The 23219-nt window shown below is 47.3% G+C and overlaps 2 protein-coding genes across 4 annotated transcripts; one reads left to right on the forward strand and one right to left on the reverse strand.

Moving 5' to 3' along the window:
- Positions 1–9: 9 nt before the first annotated feature.
- On the reverse strand, positions 10–9098 carry ccdc191 (coiled-coil domain containing 191). The gene is made up of 16 exons (XM_066699989.1): positions 8474–9098; positions 7548–7586; positions 7295–7436; positions 6931–7089; positions 6196–6374; positions 5603–5826; positions 5341–5512; positions 4746–4936; positions 4408–4636; positions 3516–4050; positions 3062–3144; positions 2675–2776; positions 2201–2344; positions 1742–1894; positions 1268–1422; positions 10–1129 (listed from the first exon to the last, which is right to left on the reverse strand). Exons 1-16 carry the CDS (start codon positions 8573–8575, stop codon positions 997–999), a joined length of 2742 nt encoding a protein of 913 aa, XP_066556086.1. The 5' UTR covers positions 8576–9098; the 3' UTR covers positions 10–996.
- Positions 8948–22604, forward strand: qtrt2 (queuine tRNA-ribosyltransferase accessory subunit 2). Of its 3 annotated transcripts, none has more exons than XM_066699072.1 (10): positions 8948–9041; positions 9333–9477; positions 10255–10480; positions 12387–12442; positions 12975–13051; positions 14767–14976; positions 15403–15602; positions 18047–18216; positions 19780–19909; positions 22206–22604. In XM_066699072.1, the coding sequence occupies exons 3-10, from the start codon at positions 10281–10283 to the stop codon at positions 22444–22446; spliced, it is 1284 nt and encodes a 427-aa protein (XP_066555169.1). In that variant the 5' UTR covers positions 8948–9041; positions 9333–9477; positions 10255–10280; the 3' UTR covers positions 22447–22604. The 3 variants fall into 3 exon arrangements, with proteins under 3 accessions (XP_066555169.1, XP_066555171.1, XP_066555170.1); XM_066699074.1 differs by having other exon boundaries at positions 18047–18198; XM_066699073.1 differs by lacking the exon at positions 8948–9041 and having other exon boundaries at positions 9180–9477.
- Positions 22605–23219: the final 615 nt, after the last annotated feature.

Genomic DNA, 23219 nt, shown 5'->3' on the forward strand with positions numbered 1-23219 from the left:
TGCAGTGGATGTACAGAGACCTTTTTTTATTGGTACATAATTATATTAAATAAGGGCTTTATACATGAGCAATTAATTCCCTCCCCCATTGTTTTCCTTAAATAAAACTGAGCTTTGTTTCCTCCCCCTGAGCATGAGCATGTGCGGGAGTTGTGGGGCCCATGTGTGTCACTGCAGCCACATCCTGTGTGAGTGTGATGAAGGCAGCAGGATGAAGCACAGGCACGTGTCCGGGGGCAGGTGGGCACAAGGAGCTTGGGCACAGAGGACCCCAACACAGTCCTAGCCTTCAGGGCTGGTATCCTAGAAATGCCCTTCGCCAATAAACAGATGCCCCCGAGCAGTGACACTCTTCCGCTACAGCAAAGACACGGGCTGGCACCTGCCTACCGTTGATGCCCACTGTTACAGTGGACGAAGTAGCCTTTGACCCCTCCCTTAATCAGGACAGGTAGGTGAACTTAAACTGTTGTAGCGATGTGTGGGGAAGAATTAAGTCATGTTTGTTTTGAATTTGACATCAGGATCCTTACAGTCTAAACGTACAGCCCAGAAATATTAAAGCTAATTCATATTTAAATATATATAGTTATTTAAACAAATCAAAGTGGTGGAAACCCCCTTTATTTGCAGTCCTGACTGCTGACACTTATTGAGGCTTTAGTTTTGAAATTCTCTTACATAATCAGGTGTCCTCATTGCAATTTCAGTGCAATGGAAAAGCCTCTGTATGAACAATTAAAAACACTCACAGCCTTCACTCTTGAACACTTGCTTGCTGACTGTGGAGTCCCCACTGGCACGAGACTCTGCCCATCACATCTGAAAAACTCTTTCAGTGCAGTCAAGACGCTCCCAATGGACAAAAGCCTGGGTCTGGAACTTTTCCTATTGGTCAGTTTCAGCCAGTGCTCTGTAACTGCTCACCCAGCCCTCCCAGCCAAATGTAAGTGTCCACTCGTGGCTGCAATGTTGGGCTGGGCTCTACCACCCCTCTCAGGTCCTGAAGTCTGGGAGGATCTCGGCCACTCTGCGGCGCAGCTGCTCTCGCCGGGCCTCCCTGTCCCTCTCCTCCCTCAGCACCCTGGGGAGCCGCCGCCACGCCCCCAGGCAGCTCAGCATCGCCCTCCTGTGGACAGGACACCCCAGTATGTCAGCCTTCCTTCTGGACACAAGGTAGCATTACACACGTGTGCATGTATACAGTATAAGTCTATAACACCCTGAAAAACTGATCAGTGTCAGATGGGGGGCTAGGGGTACAGACCTGTGGCTGTGCTGCTGCGCCAGCCTCTCCCTGTCCCACTGCGCTAGCCTCTCCTGAGTGCACAGGTCCAGCAGGGCGAGCAAGGTCCTCCTCAGCAGCCTGGCCCGGTAGAAGCGCTGCGCTCTCTCCTCCAGCACCGCTATATAATCCTTGCACTGCCAAGGAAGAGCAAGATAAAGCAGGAGAAACATCAGCAGTGAGAAGCATAGTGTGCCACAAGCTCTTATTTATTTATTATCAATTATTTTTAAAGAATATATTGTTAATGGGATCTCTCCCCACCCCCCCCACAGATAAATATTATAAGAACTTTTTTTTTTTAAGTATGATTTTTAGTCTAGTCAGAGGGGAAAACAGAAGAGAAGAAATTTTGTACTTTCCAAGATGTGCAGTATTAACTGATGTGTGAGGGAGTGATTGTCTCTGATTGCTTTCTGTGTGAGTCTGTGTGTGCATCAGTGTGTTTCCTCTCACCTTCAGCCAGCTGTGCAGACTCCTCCTCAGCAAAATGCGCCGATGCAGTTCTGCAGCCAAGGCCTCTTTCGCAGCCAGGGACTCGCCTGCCGTCTGCAGCCAGGAGCAGAGGCACTTTCTCAGGAGGGAGTGCCTATGATGGACTTCAGCCAGCTATGAGGAGCAGACGATGCATTGCAGAAGAAGATTAAAAGCTGCAAAAGCGGTGCATGGACAAACATGATAAAAAATACTACATTTAATTGTATTCCCCCCCTGGATGTTTGTGCCTCATGAACATGGACTGCAATGGTTTAGCTAGACAGGAAGAGGTGCAACTCAAGTTTAGCTTCAGTTCCTCATTTTTACTCTGATACCACCTACATCAAAGACCACCACCCCCGTCCAGTGAGGGAGGCAATGGCGTACAGAGAGAGAGAGAGAGGGGGCGAGGGGGCGAGGGGGCTGGTTCCAAATTACCTGAGTGTTCTTCCTGCTTTGGTCCAGTAGTTGCTTCCACGGCACCAGGCCCTTATTCAGCAGGAGGCTGTGCTGGTAGTGTTCAGAGGCCCTGACCTGCTGCTGCCGCTCCCTCTCCAGCCTCCCCTGTCTCTCCTGCTCCTTCTGAAAACAAAGCGCACAGCCTGAACTCGGAGTAGCAATCCACTGCAAACACAGCCTGCTCTGCTGCCGCACCCAGGCTTGCCACCTGACATGGGCACCAATTTCTCTTCCTTTAGTACATCACATTTGCAGCAGCTTCAAGAGACATTACAGTTTCGCAACAGGAAGCAACTAGGCCACTTCAGCCTTCCTCATCACAGCGAAAGTGAGTTTTAAATAGTTTGTCTGTGCCCCCACGTGACCGTTAGTTACCTCAGTATTCACCTCAAGCTTGCACCAAAGGTGGCGCCGCAGTTAACCACTTTGGCTGCCCCTCTCGGTCTCACCCACCTGTCTTTTCAGCCTCCTCTCCTCGCGCTTGGCCTCAGCGGCAGCCTGTCTCTCAGCCTCCTCCTGTCTGCGCCTCTCCTCCTCTGCCGCCTGCAGTTGCACCTGCGAGAGGACAGAGTTGGGGCAGCTGAGACTCACACCTGCCAGCCACCTGAGCACAGCCATGGCCTCAGGACAACAGAGCCGAGCCTGCGGTACAGAGGGCTGAGGGTTTGAGCACTAGCACTCTGAAACCACAGCCACTGTACGAAACCTACATATTACACAGGGCAATGTTTCCCTGAACTCGCATATTGACTTCAGAGTGTTAAAGCAGTAGTTTATTTTATTTTATTTATTTTCTATGCAACCAGACACAAAGCACTACCCCCGGCCCACACCACTCACCAGTTTGTCCTCTTCCTTCCTTCTCTTCATCTCCTCAATCTCTCTTCTCCGTTCTGCTCGCTGCTTGGCGCGCTCTTCCATGGCTGGGGAAGAAAAGTTAGCTGCTTAAGGATTTCGGATTTAGTTTCTTAATAACAAAGGCACGGGGACTAAGGCGACTGGTACGGTCATGTTTTTTCTTATCAAATTTTTTTTTTTTTTTTTGGCCTGCTGCTTATCAGACCATCAGCTTAATCCTCAGGTCTCATCAAATAGACATAAAAAAAAATATATATTTTTTGCTTATCGTCTTTACAGAAGATAAAAGAACTAGTCTGGGAAAATGGCATGTCTGAAGCAGGAACTCCAACACTAAAACGCCAGAGACGAAGGCAGTCTGAAGGGGCTGAAGCACTGAGAGGGACACAGGACTGAGGAATCAGAGCAGTGGAGACACTGAGGAGGACGGTCTGACCTCTCACTGTGGGGTGGTGAGGGGCGGAGGGGCCCTGGACTCCTCTGGAGGCAGGCAGGGTGGAGCATGATATTTGTTTCCCCACAGCAGAGCTGCCCTGGGGGGGTGTGGCGGCGGCAGCGGCTCTGCTCTGGGGGGCGGGCTGTGCTTTCCGTGTTGCCATGGCGACCCTCTCTGCCTCCTGCCTCAGCATCATCAGACGCTGGTTCTCCTGCAGCTCCTGGATGGTCTCCTCCTGCTCCCGCAGCTGCCTCCTTTGCTGCTCCAGCAACTCCTGCTGGAAGGCGTGTCGGTTCTCAAATCGTCCGCCCAGCACTAACCTCCCCCTCCCGCTGCCCCTCCCCTGCTGGCTGCTGTCAGGCTGCTCTCCGGCTCTGCTCAGCTCCTTTGCACTGAGGGCTGCGTGCCGCCGGGTGACCTGCCAGGCCTCCCGAGGTTCCGACACCCACTGAGACCCCGCTGAGCCGGGCACTGGGGCAGAGGGGGTGCGGCCCAGATCTGAGTCCGCACACTCTACAGCTGGCTGCATGGCCTGCTGGGAAGGAAACCACACAGGGTTAGAGCACCAGGCCAGCCCAGTTCTTCAGGACTTCAGTTCCACACAAAGGGCTCTGGGGTGTGTAGTAAGTGCGGAATGCCACACAAACTGGGCAGCACCTACTGTAACCTGGCCATAAAATACAATATAATGACAAGACTCCCTCATCCAGAGAAAGCCAGGGGATAAAAGCCATTTTTGTTCTGCAGAATGTAGAAATAGATTGCTTTACATTACATTCCCAAAGAACGTGTCAGTGTGTGCCAGAGTGTTGTGACAGAGTTGAAAAACAGGTTGAGGGTTCGAGGTAAGTGTGCTGTGTGTGCTCTCTGTCTCTGTCTCTCACTCTCTCACCCTGGGCTGTGTTGGGCTCTGGCTCTGCTCTGGGGGGTCTGTGGTGGCATGGTCAGCCAGTCTCCCTGAGGATGCGGCTGCCAGCAGGGCAGCCATTTTGCGTCGTGTCTCATCCTGCTGTGCACGGAGCTCCCGGCCCTCCCTCTGGGCCCGGCTCCAGCTGCACCACGCGCCCAGGCACTGCCGCAGCACCCGTCGCCCATCGCTCTCCACCGCCACACGCCACGCCCTGCAGCAGCAAATAGATAAACCATAGACACTCACTGTGGACACCATGGGGGGTACCAACTTAGCAGCAGTGTCTGGTGAATTGGGCAGGGTGTAGGGGAGCTCCTTGCCTGTTGTGTCGGCGCAGCTCCTCCTCAGTGCTCTGTGCCTCTCTCTCCACCCGCCTGGCCCAAACCAGTGCCCGCCACGCCCGCCACGCCCGCAGCTGGCTCCTCCAATCACACAGCGCCGCCGCCTTGCCCAGCCGCACCCGCCCCTCCAGCACCACGGAGTACCAGCCGGAGAAGTGATGCTGTAGACACTACGTCCCGGGAGATGCGAGGCAATGCACAGGACACACAATGCAAAACCACACAAGCCACAGGACAACACAGAACACAAAAGAACACAACACAAAGCTGTTAGTGACAGCACTCTAGACCCCGGTAGCAGCAACAGGCATGTAGCTGGGCATCCTGCACTGATTAGATTCTATAACACTTAAAAAAAAAAACTAACACTTCTCCTTGCCCATGGAATCCAACCTGACACCTTCTGGCTGCCTCAACACCCAAATCTCCTCCACCTCGATTTACAGTCTACAGGAGAACTCCATGTATTTCACATAGTCACTACCTGCTCAGTGTAATACAGCCAGTCTATAAATGATGAACCTGGATTCTTACACTACCAGATGCTGCACTGTGTGCTGCTGCCCATCCTCACCCTCAGGTTTAGCATGTGAGCCCTGGCCTCCGCCTCCTGCCGCCTGCGCAGTCTCTCGGCATCCGGCTGTTCCGGCTGCATCTGTGCGGCCTGTGGGGACAGGGGAAGAGGAGTGGGCAGATCCTGTGTGGTCCTTCCTGCAGATCTCTTCCTGTCCAGTCTCTCTCTCTCCCTGTGACACCAGACAAATACTGCAGTCAGCACGCGTTATACAGATGACAGCATGCAAGTGATAGACAGATGAAATGCTGCGAACACCCACATCTGCCTGGCCAGCTGTGCGATGCTCCGCTTCTCGCCCATTTCCTTGCGCAGCTGCACCACCTCCCTCTGCAGCAGCTCTTCCTGCTTGCGCTCCTGCAGCCGCCGGACCCTCTCCTGCTCCTGCACCCTCCGCCGCGCCTCAGCCTCTGCCTCCCTGCGCACCGCCAGCTCCCGGCGCTGCTGCTCCCGCTGCTGCTCCCGCCTCGCTCGGCTCTCCCGCACCTGCGCGCGCACACACACACGACACTGTCAGCGCAGACCCTGGTGGGGAGCACAGCAGTGTGAAGTGTTTAAGAGCTTTAGGATCCCACCAGAGACAATTGTTTGAATACAGTTTGCTCGACACCATGGTGCTGGCTCTTGGGGTGCTTGTTTATCATGGGCCGTAATCCTTTTATATTTGCTCTCAGCAGCACCTATTTGGTCAAGAAAATCTGAAATGCATTGTGGGGGCTATGAAGAGGGAGTCAGGTTTCCCATATCCCTGCATAGGCTCTGGTATGGACAGCTGTTGACTGTAGTCCTGGGGGGGCAGGGGATAATAAACAAGTAGACCTGCCCAGCTACGACTCTCACAGGGGTGTCACTAACCTGCTGGTGTCTGATCTCCATGGTGACTCTTGGGTCTTTCTGCCGCCTCCGGTCTCTCTCTGTGTCCATCCTGAGGTCCTCCACTATCCCAGAGTCCACCACTTCCTTCTCCATGAGCTCCTGCAGGAAACTGTGCACTGCTGTGCTCTCGGCCTCCTGCTCCAAGTGGGTGTACAGGTCTGTAGAGGAGCCAAGAGAGAGTGTAGCCTCTTTCCTGAGACTGCCTGCTTTGTCCAATAATTTCAATACAGTGTGCATCACCTGAAGTGCCTAGTTATGGTGTTTTTACAGAAACCTGTCTAATATTTTTATTAGACCAATAGTTTCAATATTATTATTATTATTATTATTATTATTTCTTGGCAGACGCCCTTATCCAGGGCGACTTACAACATAAGTGCAAAAATACAGTAAGGCATCAATCATTACAAATTCAATTTAACTAAAACATAGCAATTCAAGATAATACATTTTACAAATTCCAATTTACAATTTACACAAGTACAGTAAGTGAGGTCCTACATCCTGGACCGTGAAAGCTAAGTGCTATCAAGATGTTGGGTCACAGTCAGGGGTTATGGGAAAGGGAGCAAGGAGGAAAACAATCAAGAACGCAAGAAGCATAATAAAACTCTGTGAAGTGCTATGTAACGGGGATAAAAGGACTAATATTACAAGTACTGTCGGAGTATAGTACTTACTATAGTATGGTATGTATTTATTATAGTATTGTACCGTCAAAGTTATGGATCTGCAGGAAGGCCGGTGCCTGGGGAGTTAGTGGTTGTGTCTGTGGGCTGTCGGCGTCACAGTCCCCCAGGGGGCTGTCATCCTCCCCAGCCTCCAGCTCCAGTCTCAGCTTGGTGCTCATCCAGTCGCTCAGCAACGCCTGGGCTGCAAGTCACATCACACCCCACAGCCAGATCACTCATTGAGGACCAGGCAGAGAAAACTGACTGAACACTGCTTTTCAGCTGGTCACAGAGAGTAAAAGTAAAGAGTAAAGGACAGTGTATCTGCCCCCCATTTCCTGAGGGGACAACTGACTGTTCTTGTTGAACGTGTGTGTGTGAGTGAGGGACAAACACTTCGACCGTACCTTCGCTATAGGCTTCATCGTGGTCGTATAACTGGTCAACGCTCTCCAGCGCCATAGCAGGACCTTTGACCTTTGACCTGGCAGACGGTTTCTTGAGTGAAAACACTTCAGACACCGCAAACTCAGAGGCAGCTTCGACCCTCTGCAGGAAAGTGATGATCGTTTTATCAATTGAAAAATATTATTCAGTGTTAACAAACAACAACATGGCATTTAGGTCAACTAGGATTACCATCGGACCTCTTATCCTTACCTTCATCCAGTGATCAATATCGTCATTGTTCATCTGCACCTTATAGGAGGTTTTTTTTTTAAAAAAAAAGAAGAAGATATAAATTCAGGCAAAATACACTCTAATCACGCTGTTAGATGTTTCATTACATTCTCGAAGAATGTTAGGTGCCTGCAACAGCTTCGGCTGAAATGGAAATAACCCCAGGTGTCAACTATATCGGGCTTACTATGAGATATATATTATATATGTATAGATAAATACAATTATCTAAATATCTCCAGGCCCATGTGAACCATTATCTTCTCTCAGGAAATGTCAATGGCTTCTTATAGTTCCCAAACAAAAAGGCCAGCACAGCCACCTCTATGTCCCAGAGTAGGAGAAATTTATATTTTTATCAAAGATTACTCCTCCGTGTTTGAAATTGTACTGCGAGTTATTCTTTTGTTGGAAATGTCTGACATGTACCTTTGATAAGAAAGCAGGGTGTAACAGATTACTGTATAATAGAGGGCTCATTCTGCAGCTACCCTGTTTTATTTGTTTATTATTTATCATCACATCGGTTAGTGCTATCATTGGGGGAAATGAATGCTTGCTGTGTATTTAAAGTGTATTTTTGTGCTAGACTCAGCATAGCTAAAACTCAAGTTCAAAGACACTGTAGGCTACTTGCTAACATCTTTTCTATTTTCATATAATATTATTATTAGCAGTAGTAGGTGGTAGCAGGAAAGTTGTTTTAATGGTGTGCATATGTTATTATAATGACAAATTAATAGTTAACAGATGATCTTACCTTTCAAAGCTCATTATTATTATTAATTAATAATACAAGAAGTATTACTTAAACCGCAGCCCTGTGTTTCAATGGTAAACTTGCAGTGCTGAGTTAGAGAACAGGAGTGAGTTACAGTTTAGTACAGTGGCGCACTATAGGTTACCTTCGGGGCTGCTGCTCGGGTCTTGGAAAATCTCTTCCAGCGAAAAAGGTCCGGCTGATGTCCCGAAAATGTCATCGTTTTAGCTCTGTCTTCCAAGTGCATCTTACAGATATTGATTTTTGTATCGATCGGTTTGTAGCTACTTAGCAGCACTAAGGATCAAAACACTTAACAGTTTGCAAGGTATATGTACTGCACTATGGTACATGCAAACAACTAACGTTGTAAGAATATAATGTGTTGACGTTATGAGCATGACATGTGTAAATTATTATTTTTTGTATAACTATAACTATAAAGTAAATGTACTTGGATGTGTTGTGGTGTTTAATGTCCAAGGAGCTACCTTCGTTGCTATTCAGTCGTTTGTGGTGATGGGTATTGAAGTTAAAAGGTCCCCGCATCTGAGTTAAGTCAACTGTTGGTGAAAGTACCAGTGAACTACAACTCCCAAGAAACCCTGCAACACGGAAGTGGCGGCAGGTAACTACAGTAACCAGTGTAAGATGACTTTGCTGTTGTGCTGAAACACCTCGATCATCAGATATCAACACATACACTGGAACATGTGCGTTGCAATTATATAGTGATACTTTCCAAACAACGTATCACTTAAAACAGGATAAATATGTATTCAAAAAAGTATAATGTGAATGATCATAATTTCAATTATTCTCAAATATTGTTGTGATGCATCGTGTTGGAATATGAAATCGAGATTTAGTTGAAGCGACACATTGCTTTTTATTGCTTACATTTCGATTATATCTTTTAAATTTGGATGATTACTTTTGTAATTTGCGTTGTGTTTTTAAATTATTTTGCTGCTGGTCGCTGTGCGGTTTGAACATCACTTCAGCACGAACAGCGAGGCACGGCCACAACGCTGCACTTCAACACGCTCAGTGGTGCACACCGCCGCCACTGATGATGACGTACACGGAGGGCTGTGATTGGTCGTGCGCTCATAACAGTGCGACGGTGTAGTTCTCCCGTGAGAATAGGTAAGCAAGCTGGAACTGCACATGTTATACATTTGTATTTATGGAATAAAGCGTGGTCCAAGTTGTGTCATTAATACCAAGACAAAACATAGTTTGTACATCCGGTGATTTATTATTCCTCTAAAATCGATACCCAAACGAAACGTGCTAAAAAAAACAGGGATTTGTTTGTAGGGCTAAGAGTCGCTGTGTTCGAGTAGGAAAGCATGTTTTTTCACAGATATTTCTTGGAGTGGTCTTCCTGCCTCTGAACCCCCACTGCTCTCTCTCACATACACACACTATCTAATGTAATAATGTAAGGGACATTATATTTTGAGGTGGTATAATATATAATAGATACGCAAGAAGTTATTCAAAAAGTGATGCACATGTATTTATCTACTATAACCGTTAAGCCAGAAATTTCTGATTTAGGACTCTCTAACTTCAAGTCAGTAGAAATCGAAACAGGTCCCTTAGCCATTCAGTAATTAATATGAAATTACACTTTTAGATGACTCTAATATATTGCGATTCGTTCGGGACACTGTACTAGAGCGATCTATTATTAAAGCGCTGAATCGAGACAAGAAATGCTTCTCATATCTATCTGCAGAGGCGACCGCCATCAGCATTTCATTAAGACAAGAGCAGAAAAGCAGATTAGGCAGTGAAAGTCAATGTAATTAATTCAGAAACCAACCATGCATAAGAAACATGGATGCAGATTGGTAATGTTTTCCATATCCAGCCCTGTGTGAGGTGGTCGTGACGGTGTGTCTCTGTCCCCTGCAGGACTACCCCGCTGCTCTCTGTCCAGGATGAAGCTAGAGCTGTCCCGTGTGGTGCAGGGTTGCAGACTGGGGGTCCTGAGTGGCCTGGGCAGGCAGGCCGATCGCAGCCTGCAGATCCCCGGCTGCCTGCTGTACACGCGCTGCGGCTCAGTACCCCACCTCACCCACGAGACGCTGAGCACTGTGGACAGCATGCCCACCGTTACCCAGCTCACACTGCCCACTCTGTGAGAGAACCGCCTGCTACACACTCCCTCTCTCTCACACACGTGCACACACACAATTTGTAAATTCACACACTGTCATACTCGCAGTGGACTGCTTAATACACACTGTTAGGGAACTGCATAATTGGTCAATTGCATTACTTAAAATGTCTAATACAACCCCAATTCCACAAAAAGTTGGGACAATATGGAAAGTGCTAATGAAAACAAAGAGGAGTGATTTGTAAATGTACTTTGACTTGTATTTAAACAAAAAACGTATTTAGACAAGGTATTTGATGTTTTACCTAATCAACTGCATAGTTTTTTTAAGGTAAACGCTTATTTTGAAATTGATGCATGCAACACATTCCAAAAAAGTTGGGACAGGGGCAATTTAGGACTAATAGCGATGTGACAAGTTGAAATAAGAAGGTGATGTGAAACAGGTGAGGCAATCGTGTAATCATGGTATATAAGGACCCTCCAAAAAAGACCTAGTCCTTCAAGAGCAAGGATGGGTCGAGGTTCGCCAATCTGCCAACAGATGCATCAGCGAATAATCCAATACTTTGAGAACAACATTCCTCAAAGACAAATTGGTAGGATTTTGAGCATTTCACCTTCTACAGTGAACAATATAATTAAAAGATTCAAGGAATCCGGTCAAATCTCGGTGCGTAAAGGGCAAGGCCGAAAACCACTTCTGAATGTGTGTGATCTCCGATCCCTCAGACGTCACTGTCTTAAAAACCGTCATGAGTCTGTAATGGATATCCTGACATGGGCTCGGGAATACTTTGGTAAACCTTTGTCAGTCAACACCATTCGCCACAGAATCCACAGATGAAAGTTCAGGCTTTACTATGCAAAGCAGAAGCCAGACATCAACACTGTGCAGAAGCGCTGCCGACTTCTCTGGACTTGGTCTCATCTGAGATGGACAGTAGCACAGTGGAATCGTGTTTTGTGGTCCGACGAGTCAACATTTAAAATAGTTTATGGACAAAACAGCCGTCGTGTTCTCCGGGCCGAAGAGGAAAAGGTGCATCCAGCTGTTATCAGCGTCAGGTCCAAAAGCCAGCGTCTGTCATGGTATGGTGGTGTGTCAGTGCCCATGACATGGGTAACTTGCACATCTGTGAGGGTACCATTAATGCAGAAAGATGTGTACCCATTTTGGAGCAACATATGCTGTCATCCAGACGTCGTCTTTTCCAGGGACGTCCATACATTTTCCAGCAGGACAACGCCAAACCATATTTTGCCCGGATTACAAGCGCATGGTTGCGTAAGCAGAGAGTGTGGGTGCTAGCATGGCCTGCCTGCAGTGCTGACCTGTCTCCAATTGAGAATGTGTGGCACATTATGAAGCGCAAAATAAGACAACGAAGGCCCCGTACAGTTGTGCAGCTGAAAAAATGCATAATGGATGAATTGGGGAAAATTCCGCTTGCTAAACTTAACCAGTCTTCAGTGCCCAAATGCTTAATAAGTGTCATTAAAAGAAAAGGTGATGTTACACAGTGGTAAACAGTCGACTGTCACAACTTTTTTGGAGTGTGTTGCAGTCCTCAGATTTGAAATGAGTGTATATTTTCAAAAATAAATTAAATTCACAAAGAAAAACATCACATAATGTGTTAATAATGTGTTTTCAATATAGTACAGGGTAAATTGTATTTTCAAATGATTATTTTTGTTAGTTTTTTTGCATTTTCCATACTGTCCCCACTTTTTTGGAATTGGGGTTGTACATTGTTTCCAGTGCTGTATTATGTCTCTAATTCATGAGCCTAGGCAGCTGTACATTATTCGCCATGGCACAGGAGGGCAGGGGCCAATGGGAGACGGTGACGCAGCCTCTTCCTCCGTGGGTGGAATCTCACTGTTCCATTGGTGATGTGATTGTTTGCTCTCTTCAAAGGGCAGAACACCAGGAAGTGCTGGAGGAGTTTAAAGAAGGAGCTAGGAAGTTTACAGGTAAAATCTTCCCTTTGAACCCCCCCTCCCCCATCCCACACAGTCTTTGACATGGGTGCCTGCTTTCAAATGGCTTCTGGTAGACAGCAAAAAACTGCATCAAAGTGGACATGTTCATTTCCAGTTTTAAGCTCCATGGCCACCCACAGTTCTTTCTTACTGTGGTCAAGTATGGATATCACTGTGCTACATAAGTGAGGTTACACATGCGATGAGGCCTTTCTGCCCATGGTGCTTTTTTGGCAGCTGCAATAACTTGGTGATCCAGGAGTCGCATCCACTCTATTTGTTTCCAGTTATCCTGAGTAGTCTTCTCTGCTTGATTGCCACAGCTGAGCAGTTTGTTCCAGACCCCTGCCACTGTCTCCTGTTTTCAGCACTGCTGTGAATGCCTTTAAACTCTGCTTCCTCCTATTAAACCTGTGAAGCTAAAAGAGCATTTGCATTTCACCTGATATCGTTTGCCATTAAACAATCATGATGGATGCCCCTCTGTCCCTGACCTGAGTGTCTCACTGTCTCTGTCTGACAGGCCTGCATGACACTGTGCTGTACTGCTCTCTGCACGACCCAGCCGCTCCGTCCCCCGCAGGGTACACAACTAACAAGGTGAGCCCAGCACACCTGTCCTCTCCACCGCCATATCTCTTACAGCTGGTGTGTTCTACAAATACAAGTAAATCTGACAACAAGATGGGAAGAACATGGGCAAAAATCAGAAGATGAGAGTGTAACCAAACTACTAGGTTTTGTTTCAGAATTACCTGTTTTGTTTTTTATAAAAGTGTTGTCCGAATAAATGCAAAAAGCTGTGGACGTCTGTCTGTCCTTTCTGGACTGATGACTGTAACGCACTCTTGAGTCTCTGTGTATGCCTATGCCTTGGAGTTCTTTATGCTAATATAATTAAATATCTCTCATACTTTTGTTCAAGTTCCTCTTTCCGTTTTTTTGGGAGAGAAAAGAATTTGAAGTTTCAGAGTATAAAAATACTTATTATTACTACTATGCATGGTGACTTACTGGCATAATTCACTAGAACCTTGACATTCATTTTTTGTTTTGTATTTTCCTTTTGTGTGACACAACACTGTGAAATTTTGTGCCCGGTCTGTTTCTGGATCTTCTCTCTAGGTGGATTCCTCATTAGCAGATACCAAGTATGAAAGAGTCTGATCTCTTGAGTGCTTCTATAGAAGTGAGAAAATTTAAGTAATAAGAAAATGTCATGGTGATTCCCAAGGAAGGGCCTTAGGAGAATGGAAACAGAGTCGTTGTGTGGAAGATTCATGGCTCCCGGCCTTGTTGGCTCTCAGACTCTGTGATGTGAGACAGTTTCAGCGCGCAGTAGCCAGCTCTCTTGGCGGCACCAGTGTCAGGGAGTTATAATTAGCCTGCCAGACATTTGGCCTTAGATGTGCTGGTAGGCCCCTCTGCACTTCGTCATGTCTCTGCAACAGCCCAGACTTGCTCTGCTGATGAGCCCCTTCAAACAGAATCATAAACCACAAAGACACAGACATTCGTTTTAGTGCTGCGGGCAGGAAATTAAAGCAAAAGATTGAAAAGATGAAGGGTGATATTTTTGTTTTTGTTGTAGTTGTTTTTCCACTCTTTAACAATCCAATAATCGATGAAGAAGAATGTTTTTTTTGTTTTTTTTAATACAAATTGCGTACTGTGTTTTTTAGTTTTGTCATATTTACTCAGGCTGTGTCAATTTGATGTAACAAAGTGTATTTATTATAGTAACTGCAATTTTATATTTCTATTTGATGGCTGACAGGTACATAAAATCAATCCATACTTCATGTTTCACTCCTGTCTCTGTATTCCTGGCTTTGCTCAGTACACAGAGCCTCCTCCTTAAAGATGATCAGGCCTCTGACCTCTGTACTTTAGTATGATGCCACACTTTGTCAAAGAGGACCTGTTTGTTGCCTGGTTCACAAAGGGTTGGGCATTGATCTGTAGGCCAGATTTTTCAATACCCAGCCCTGACAAAAAACCCAAGTCAGCGTTGACACTAGCTCAGCCTTAACAAATGATCTGAGGTCAGTCAGTTCTTGTATAGTTTACATAGTTTACACGTCTTAGTCGTGTGTCTACGGCCTGTGGTGTGCTGACACCATGGCCGACCAGTGTGAGCCTGTTGTTGCAGCCCTAAGGAGATTACAGGTGACCAGGCAGGCCCAGTCTGGTGGTTTACCTCTCTGGGTGGAGTCTCCCCTCTCTGTTAGTTGAGAGCACCTCACTACATCACCTGTGCTGTTTTGCTCTTACTACCGCCATCTGTGACATTGTGCATGTGTGTTTCTGTGCAGACGGTGTCGGTGTGGGGCAGTGGCGGCCGTATGGAGCTGACGCCCTCGCGCTTCATAGCGCTGCAAGCCGCGGTGCAGCCGGACTGGTACCAGAGCATGGCAGACGGGGAGACGCTTCAGGCCGACACCTCAAGGAAGAGGGTGAAGAAGGCTGTGGACCGCAGCCTGGCCTTCCTGGACCAGTGTCTCCAGCTGCACCACCAGACCCAGGTACGGAGGGCAGCGTGGCAGAGCACGGGCACAGCTACACTGCCATGGGGCGCATCAGTGTTCTCCTGAAGATTTCCTCTCTGTGCCGCGGTCTTTTGTTGTGCTGCCTCCCCCTTAATTATAATTAAGTTTAATCAATTAACAAACCTAATTACTCACATTAATTATAGTTTATTCAGGCAGTTAGTGAGCTGTTCTTGCTGCAGTTGTGAGAAGGAATGTATTGGCAGGTCTGGTGTTTGGGGCCCCGGGCAATTTAGAAATGTTTGTCCTTGTGAATGAATGACCCTGCAGGCTGGGCAGAAGTGCAGCACCATGGCCTTGTGGGGGGGGTGCAGACGTGCAGGTCAGAGTCCAGGTGGGGGATGCAGTACGATCGACCTAGAGCCTGAGTTTTGACGTCCCGGCCTCTCCCTGCTGCTGTAGGAGCTGAGCCACGCAGAGGTGTTCGGAGTTGTGGAGGGCGGAGACATTCTGGAGGAGAGGTTGCGCTCGGCCCGGGAGACTGCCAAGCGGCCCGTGTCTGGGTTCGTCCTAGACGGGTTCCAGGTGGACGCCATGAGCCCGGAGGTCCGACTCAACCTGCTCTCTGCCGTCACTGCTGAGTTGCCCGAGGACAAGCCCAGGTATGGCCCCAACCCCCCACCACAAACTGCCCTGTGTAACACAACACTATGTGCTTTGTGTCTGTTCAGTCATGTATTCGGTTTCAATATGTTATTAAGTCAGCCCAAGATTCCCTGTTTTTGCACAGTACATTTTTTGTTTGTGTGAAGAAGACACAATCCAGGTTTTGTTGTTTTTGCTGGTGAGTGATGAACTGTGCGTTTTCTTTAATTGTGATCTCATCCTTCCTCATTTCCTCCCTGGTCTAATGGAACACACTGCCTTCAGAGCCCTTAGACAGACTGCACAAAGTGTACCATGCTCCGAATTATTAATAATAATTATAAACCTCAATTAAAAGCTTTTATAGTGACATATATATATATATATATATATATATATAATCTGCTAAATTTGTGGCATTATCCCAGCTGGAGTTCCGAACAAACTTTGTCTGCATCGCTCTCAGTGGCTTTTCAGTCTGGGGAGGTTGCGTCTGTAATCTCCGCACCGCTGTCTGCAGATGTGAGGGGCAGCAGCTCTGAGTCCATTAGCACAGCGCCTGTTACTGCCAGCTGCCTGGGAGATTAAGTGTCGGGGCCGGAGTGCAGGCGGTGAAGTGAGGAGACGGGGGTTGAGTGCGGTGTGCTCGTTATCAGTGTCTGGGTGCGAAGGGTTTTAATGGCCTTGGCAGTGGGTGTCAATCACTATCCTTCTGGGTCTAACACAGCCAGTGGAGGCTCATTATCAGACCCAAATCAGAAACTTTCCAAAAGTGATGGAGAAGTTGTTATAACTCCCCCAACACCTGCCGCTGTGTGTGGCGAAGAGAGCAGGAAGAGCTGCAAGCACTTCTTGAATGTTGACTGTTACTTTTATGTTGCCCAGAAATACATTTATGAATTATTTGTGCTAATTTATACTAATATATTAAAAGGTTTATAGTGGCCTGCTTCTTATCTGTGGTTAAGTGTATGGTATTCATACAAGGTTCTCTCATTCAGACTATTTGTGTGTGAAAAACGTCGGCCTGAATAGCTTGGTTACCGTGCGATTTATGAACGGCCATTCGTTTCAAATGTGCGAAGAGTGTCAGCCAGGGGGCTGCCGAGATCGGATTCTGCACCAGCCCTGCAGGGATGACATCGTCAGTCTGAAAGTGCGCCGACAGGACTTTCCCTTCAATTACTGACAGTGAATTCCCCCTGCGAGAACAGTGGCTTTAGAGAGTGCCTTCACTGAGATGGGTTGGAAGGGCTGAGTGAGTGAATGTAATGCAAACCTATTAGACAGGTTCAGATCCAACCGTTCATTTTTCATGACTCGGACAGCTGTTCTTGCAGTGACACCCTGTGAGCACTAGCACAGGTAACAGATTAGCTGCTGGAGTTGGGATGGAATGAATCTAAGCACCAGGGGAGTGCTGCAATTTTTTCTTAAATCAGCATCTCTACATGTATGGCAGCCATTCCATTCCATTCATATTGTTATTTGGAATTTGGGAGAAATGTTGTCAATAGTTTATAGAATAAAAAAAAAAAATGTTCATTTTACCCAAACACATACCTATAAATAATAAATCCAGAGAAAATGATATTTTTCCAGTGGTCTCTTAATTGTTTCCAGAGCTGTATATTTTTACAGTTCTTTTGAAAGTCAGAAGTTAAAAACAAACCACCAAAAATGAACTGTGAGACTTTCTGATACTTCATTGGCCCCAGAAATTGCTTTGCCTCTCCCATTTTGGCCGTACGGCTTGACGGGTATAACTGTGTTAAAACTTGCCGGCACAGACGGGCCTTCCAGTTGTAGTGAGATAGATTGCAAATATTTTACATGGAAACATCATCTTATGCAAATTTCAGGGTCTCCAGAATAACCCAACACCTCATTTCCTTGAACATGTTTTTCACTTATTGCTTTGTGCACTGAAGCAAGGGCTGCACCCTGGGGGTGGGAGGAAAGGCGGGGAGAGACGCACGGCCCACAGTGTGTTCCCATACATCTGAACTGTTCTCTCTGGAGAATGCACCATATTCCAATCTTCTTCCTCTGTATACTGTCGAGCGGGATGGCATGGGAGAATCTGAACTGGACTCCGAGCTGTCTGGTTGTAATTTTTCAGTGTACGTCCTGCCTGTGTACCCCAGCATACAGACACTAACAGAAAACCCCCCAGGCTACTGCAGTCTTATTGCTTTTACTTGGCCGGCTGGATTTGTACTAATTTTCCCACAATCAGCCATGTGTGTAAATGCGCTGGAGGCCTGTACTTACATTATTATTTGTAGTAGTAGTTTTATTAGTATTTATTAATGTATTCGAGGTAACAAACAAGGTTAACAAGAATCCCAACACTTTAGAAATTATTATATTGTATATTGTGCAAGCTTAAAACTACTGACACACAATTATGTGTTTTTCTGTATTTGACCTGTTATTGTGTGTCTTGTGTGTGTTGTAGGTTGCTCCAGGGGGTGGGCCGCCCTGACGAGGTGCTGGAGTGTGTGCAGGCCGGAGTGGACCTGTTTGAGAGCTTCTTCCCGTACCAGGTGACCGAGCGCGGCTGTGCCCTCTGCTTCAGCTACACCTACCAGCCCGACCCGGAGACAGAAGGTATCGAGTTCACCCCAGGTGGGACTCTTTCCATGGCTGCTGTGCTGGGTTAATCCATTGGTTGGTCTGTTTGTGCACCAAAGTGAGGATGAGCATAACTGCAGTGAGATTGTGTGACATTGAGACCCCTGTTTCATAGCCGTTCTCCTGCAGGTCACATTCATTGCCGGGCTTAGTTGTTCTTGAGTCTTACAGCCACTTCAGTCTTGCAGGGCCTTGAGTTTGTGTATCAGTGTATGTCGATCATTTTGGTCACACGGCACTTCCTGACGGCGGGGGGTTTCTGCCCATGCTGGCTGTAGTGAGATTACTGCTGTGTGTGCAGCTCGTAGTCAGCTGGTCCCGGGGGTGCATCGCACTGCCGTGTGGCTTGTCAGTGTCAATCACTGCCAGCAGCGTCACAAGCGCCAAGCAAGTCCCCCCACATGCTCTACGTGTAACAGGCAGTTGCCAACGGTTACCCGACTGCCAGCAGTCTCACAGGAACAGGAGATAGTTTGCGCTGAGACTGCCGCTCCCCTACTCAGGCCAGCCTAGTCTTGGGTAGATCAGCTGTCCATGCCGGTGCTCTAATTTCTGCCCACAGTTCCTTTAACTTGCAGGATGTTCGGCCCTGGTTATTCCCCAGGCCTGCACACAATTAAGTGAAAGACGCCGGAGTGAGGAGTTTGTGGAGCTGCTCCTCGCGGTGGCAGACTAGACAGAACTGGAGTCCCTGCAGAGCCAATTACATGCACGCACGCACGCACACACACACTCCCTGAGGGAAATCTCGAGGAGAGACTATAGCCACCTTCGCCATTCTGTGTCAACGGGGTCTAAGTGGCACCAGTGGCCCCACATTTTCCTATTCTGTGTCCTTGTCAGTGTCCCCTTTGTAACACTTTCCTGCTGTTTCTAGAGTTTCCTGGAAATATTTGTTCCCCCTGCTCATCTGCTCTGGGGATCCATTACCAAACTAAATGTGCTGCACTAAATGGCTAAAGCACAGTGGCACTGCGGACTGGCTGGGGAGAGCACCGAGAGAGTTTAGGGTTGTGTGAGAGATGTAGGCCAAGCTGTGTTTGTGAGTCAAGGGCAGCAAAATCATTACAAGAGAGACTAAGCCATCTTGGAGTCAGTCAGCCGTGCATTGGCTATGTACATTTTCTTGCGCATCTGGTTATGTTTGATGAGTTTCATGTCTTCCACTGCAGGAAGGTAGTTCTGTACTGCTTCTGCTTTGCCTCCATGGATATATAGGTTTGATAATGTATGTTTTAAGTTTAATTTGCACCCGTTTCACCTTTTTTGTTTGTTTGTTCAAATAACCCAAAATATGTTGTTACGGATCTCTGAATCTTTCCCTTAAAATCTGTGCCTGTGCTCTTCTCAGTGTGCACATGGACGGCGGATCTGTCCTTCCACGGTGTTTTTATATGAAGTGAAAACTGGCTCTTGAAAGCCTCGCCCTGGCTGCTGGGATCAGAGTTCTTGGGTTCCAAGATTATAATGGGTCAATGCTCAGCATGGCCACAATAGATTCATCTCTGCAGAGACCAGGAAGTGGCTGATTGTCTTATGTTTTTATATTGTCCGCAGTGCTGGAGAGAAATGGTGCCACAGAGGAGGCGGGAGTGCAGAAGACTGGAGAGAAGGAGGGTGACAAGGCTGACGATACCTGGGCGGAGGGGCCGATGACACAGTTCGAGATGGATCTGAAAGATGCAAGGTAGGTGCCAGGGGGGAGGAGCGGCGTGTTGCCTTGTGTCAGAAGGTGTCATTGTGTCGGTGAGTCCGTTAGTGACATCACTCTCCTGGGTTATCAGTAGTGCATGGATGCCCTAGTTCTTGTGCACAGCGGGCTTGTGACTCTTCTTGGCTGGGCAGGTGAGTGAGCCTTATCTGATCGCTGGGATACAGGGCGTCTGACTGCATATTCTGCATTTGCCTTGTCAAGAAGAATCAAGCCGCTTCTGCTTCCTAATTTCGGGTTTGAATACCTTGTCACAGTGCCACAACTTGTTTTGTCTGATTGGACATGGCGCACTACAAAATGCACTGCCAAATGCCAAAACTTTCAAGTCCTTTTTTTTTTTTTCTTCACCGTGCACAAACATCCCACTGCTCAGGAAATTGCCAACAGCAGACTGTTTACCCACATGGGAACCTCAAGGCTTTCGACTTCCGTATCCTGAGCTCTGGCAGACACTCACAGTTCATGAAACTGATGATTTTAAGTGAACTACAGTGAGGGAAAAAAGTATTTGATCCCCTGCTGATTTTCTATGTTTGCCCACTGACAAAGAAATGATCAGTCTATCATTTTAATGGTAGGTGTATTTTAACAGTGAGATACAGAATAACAACAAAAAAATCCAGAAAAACGCATTTCAAAAAAGTTATACATTTATTTGCATGTTAATGAGGGAAATAAGTATTTGATCCCCTATCAATCAGCAAGATTTCTGGCTCCCAGGTGTCTTTTATACAGGTAACGAGCTGAGATTAGGAGCACTCCCTTTAAGAGAGTGCTCCTAATCTCAGCTCGTTACCTGTATAAAAGACACCTGTCCACAGAAGCAATCAATCAATCAGATTCCAAACTCTCCACCATGGCCAAGACCAAAGAGCTGTCCAAGGATGTCAGGGACAAGATTGTAGACCTACACAAGGCTGGAATGGGCTACAAGACCATCGCCAAGCAGCTTGGTGAGAAGGTGACAACAATTGGTGCGATTATTCGCAAATGGAAGAAACACAAAATAACTGTCAGTCTCCCTCGGTCTGGGGCTCCATGCAAGATCTCACCTCGTGGAGTTTCAATGATCATGAGAACGGTGAGGAATCAGCCCAGAACTACACAGGAGGATCGTGTTAATGATCTCAAGGCAGCTGGGACCATAGTCACCAAGAAAACAATTGGTAACACACTACGCCGTGAAGGACTGAAATCCTGCAGCGCCCGCAAGGTCCCCCTGCTCAAGAAAGCACATGTACAGGCCCGTCTGAAGTTTGCCAATGAACATCTGAATGATTCAGAGGAGAACTGGGTGAAAGTGTTGTGGTCAGATGAGACCAAAATCGAGCTCTTTGGCATCAACTCAACTCGCCGTGTTTGGAGGAGGAGGAATGACCCCAAGAACACCATCCCCACCGTCAAACATGGAGGTGGAAACATTATGCTTTGGGTGTGTTTTTCTGCTAAGGGGACAGGACAACTGCACCACATCAAAGGGACGATGGACGGGGCCATGTACCGTCAAATCTTGGGTGAGAACCTCCTTCCCTCAGCCAGGGCATTGAAAATGGGTGGTGGATGGGTATTCCAGCATGACAATGACCCAAAACACACAGCCAAGGCAACAAAGGAGTGGCTCAAGAAGAGGCACATTAAGGTCCTGGAGTGGCCTAGCCAGTCTCCAGACCTTAATCCCATAGAAAATCTGTGGAGGGAGCTGAAGGTTCGAGTTGCCAAAGGTCGGCCTCGAAACCTTAATGACTTGGAGAGGATCTGCAAAGAGGAGTGGGACAAAATCCCTCCTGAGATGTGTGCAAACCTGGTGGCCAACTACAAGAAACGTCTGACCTCTGTGATTGCCAACAAGGGTTTTGCCACCAAGTACTAAGTCGAAGGGGTCAAATACTTATTTCCCTCATTAACATGCAAATCAATTTATAACTTTTTTGAAAAGGGTTTTTCTGGATTTTTTTGTTGTTATTCTGTCTCTCACTGTTAAAATACACCTACCATTAAAATTATAGACTGATCATTTCTTTGTCAGTGGGCAAACGTACAAAATCAGCAGGGGATCAAATACTTTTTTCCCTCACTGTATAACACCATGCTAGGTTGGGGTCTCTCCAGTACCAGGCTGGTGTCACTCGCTGGAGGCAGAACACCGCTTGCTCTCCTGCAGACAGTGACACAGTCCCTCCTTTCCTTCTTGGACAGTACTAGATATAAACAGATATATAGATCGCTGTGTTGGTGACGATGCATCTACATGTCCCTGTGTGTCCCTCAGGTACAGGGAGGACTTCTCCCCTGTGGTGCCAGGCTGCTCCTGCTACTGCTGCCGCAACCACACGCGCGCCTACCTGCACCACCTGCTCCTCACCCACGAGCTGCTTTCCGGTGTGCTGCTGATGTTGCACAACATGCACCACTACTTCTGCTTCTTCCAGGCCCTGCAGGGGGCGCTGCGACACGGCCAGCTCCACTCCCTGCGACGGAGAGTGCTGCAGAGAAGAGACGGCACCTCCTAGGGGGTGGAGGATAGTGGCAGTATTATATATATATATTTTAATGATATTTGGTAGTTTTTTTGTGTTGTTTTTTAAATTACAGATGGATGCTATTCATGTCTTAAAGACTGTATTCCACAAAGACTAATACTTATAATAAAAACCGTCTTTGTGATTTGTATTAGTATTATTTACTTATTTTCTTGTCCTGTGAGACACGTTGCTCTTTCTAGCTGCTGTGTGACACATGGATCCTGTCCCCAGTCCATTATAGTTAATTTTATTCTGAATCTGGCACTGTTGTTGTGTTCATGTTTCTTCAGCCCCTATACTTTGCTGCTGTGATTTAATTTCAAAGTCATACCGCCTGTGCAGTGTCCACGTTTATTGCAGACAGAGACGGGAAGGGCTTTATTATCTTGTGTTTGTAGGCCTGTGATTTCCCAGTCTGGGCACGGCTACCCTTCTGCAGTGTTTGTAGTGAGTGTTCATGGGGAGCAATCTGCCTTCCTGCTCCCGGTGTGAAGGGAGGCGAAGCCTGAGAGGGCAGAGGAGGAGGCGTTGGGGACAGGGACTAGGAGGATGCTTATGCTCAGAGAACAATACAGAATGTGCTGGTGTTTATGTTCAGTTAGCCCTTGAGAGTAGGATTGTTACTGCAGTCTGGCCTGCCTGTCCCTGGGCCCTGACACTGCCGTTCCTTAACGGTGCATCTTGTGCGCCTGTGTTCTGCTGAGTGTGACAGGATGTTTTGAAGTAGGTCACTTCTGCGCTGGCGTACAGGAAGCCAGCAC

This window comes from Amia ocellicauda, chromosome 3 (genome assembly GCF_036373705.1).
Source record: "Amia ocellicauda isolate fAmiCal2 chromosome 3, fAmiCal2.hap1, whole genome shotgun sequence".
Taxonomy (NCBI): Eukaryota; Metazoa; Chordata; class Actinopteri; order Amiiformes; family Amiidae; genus Amia; species Amia ocellicauda.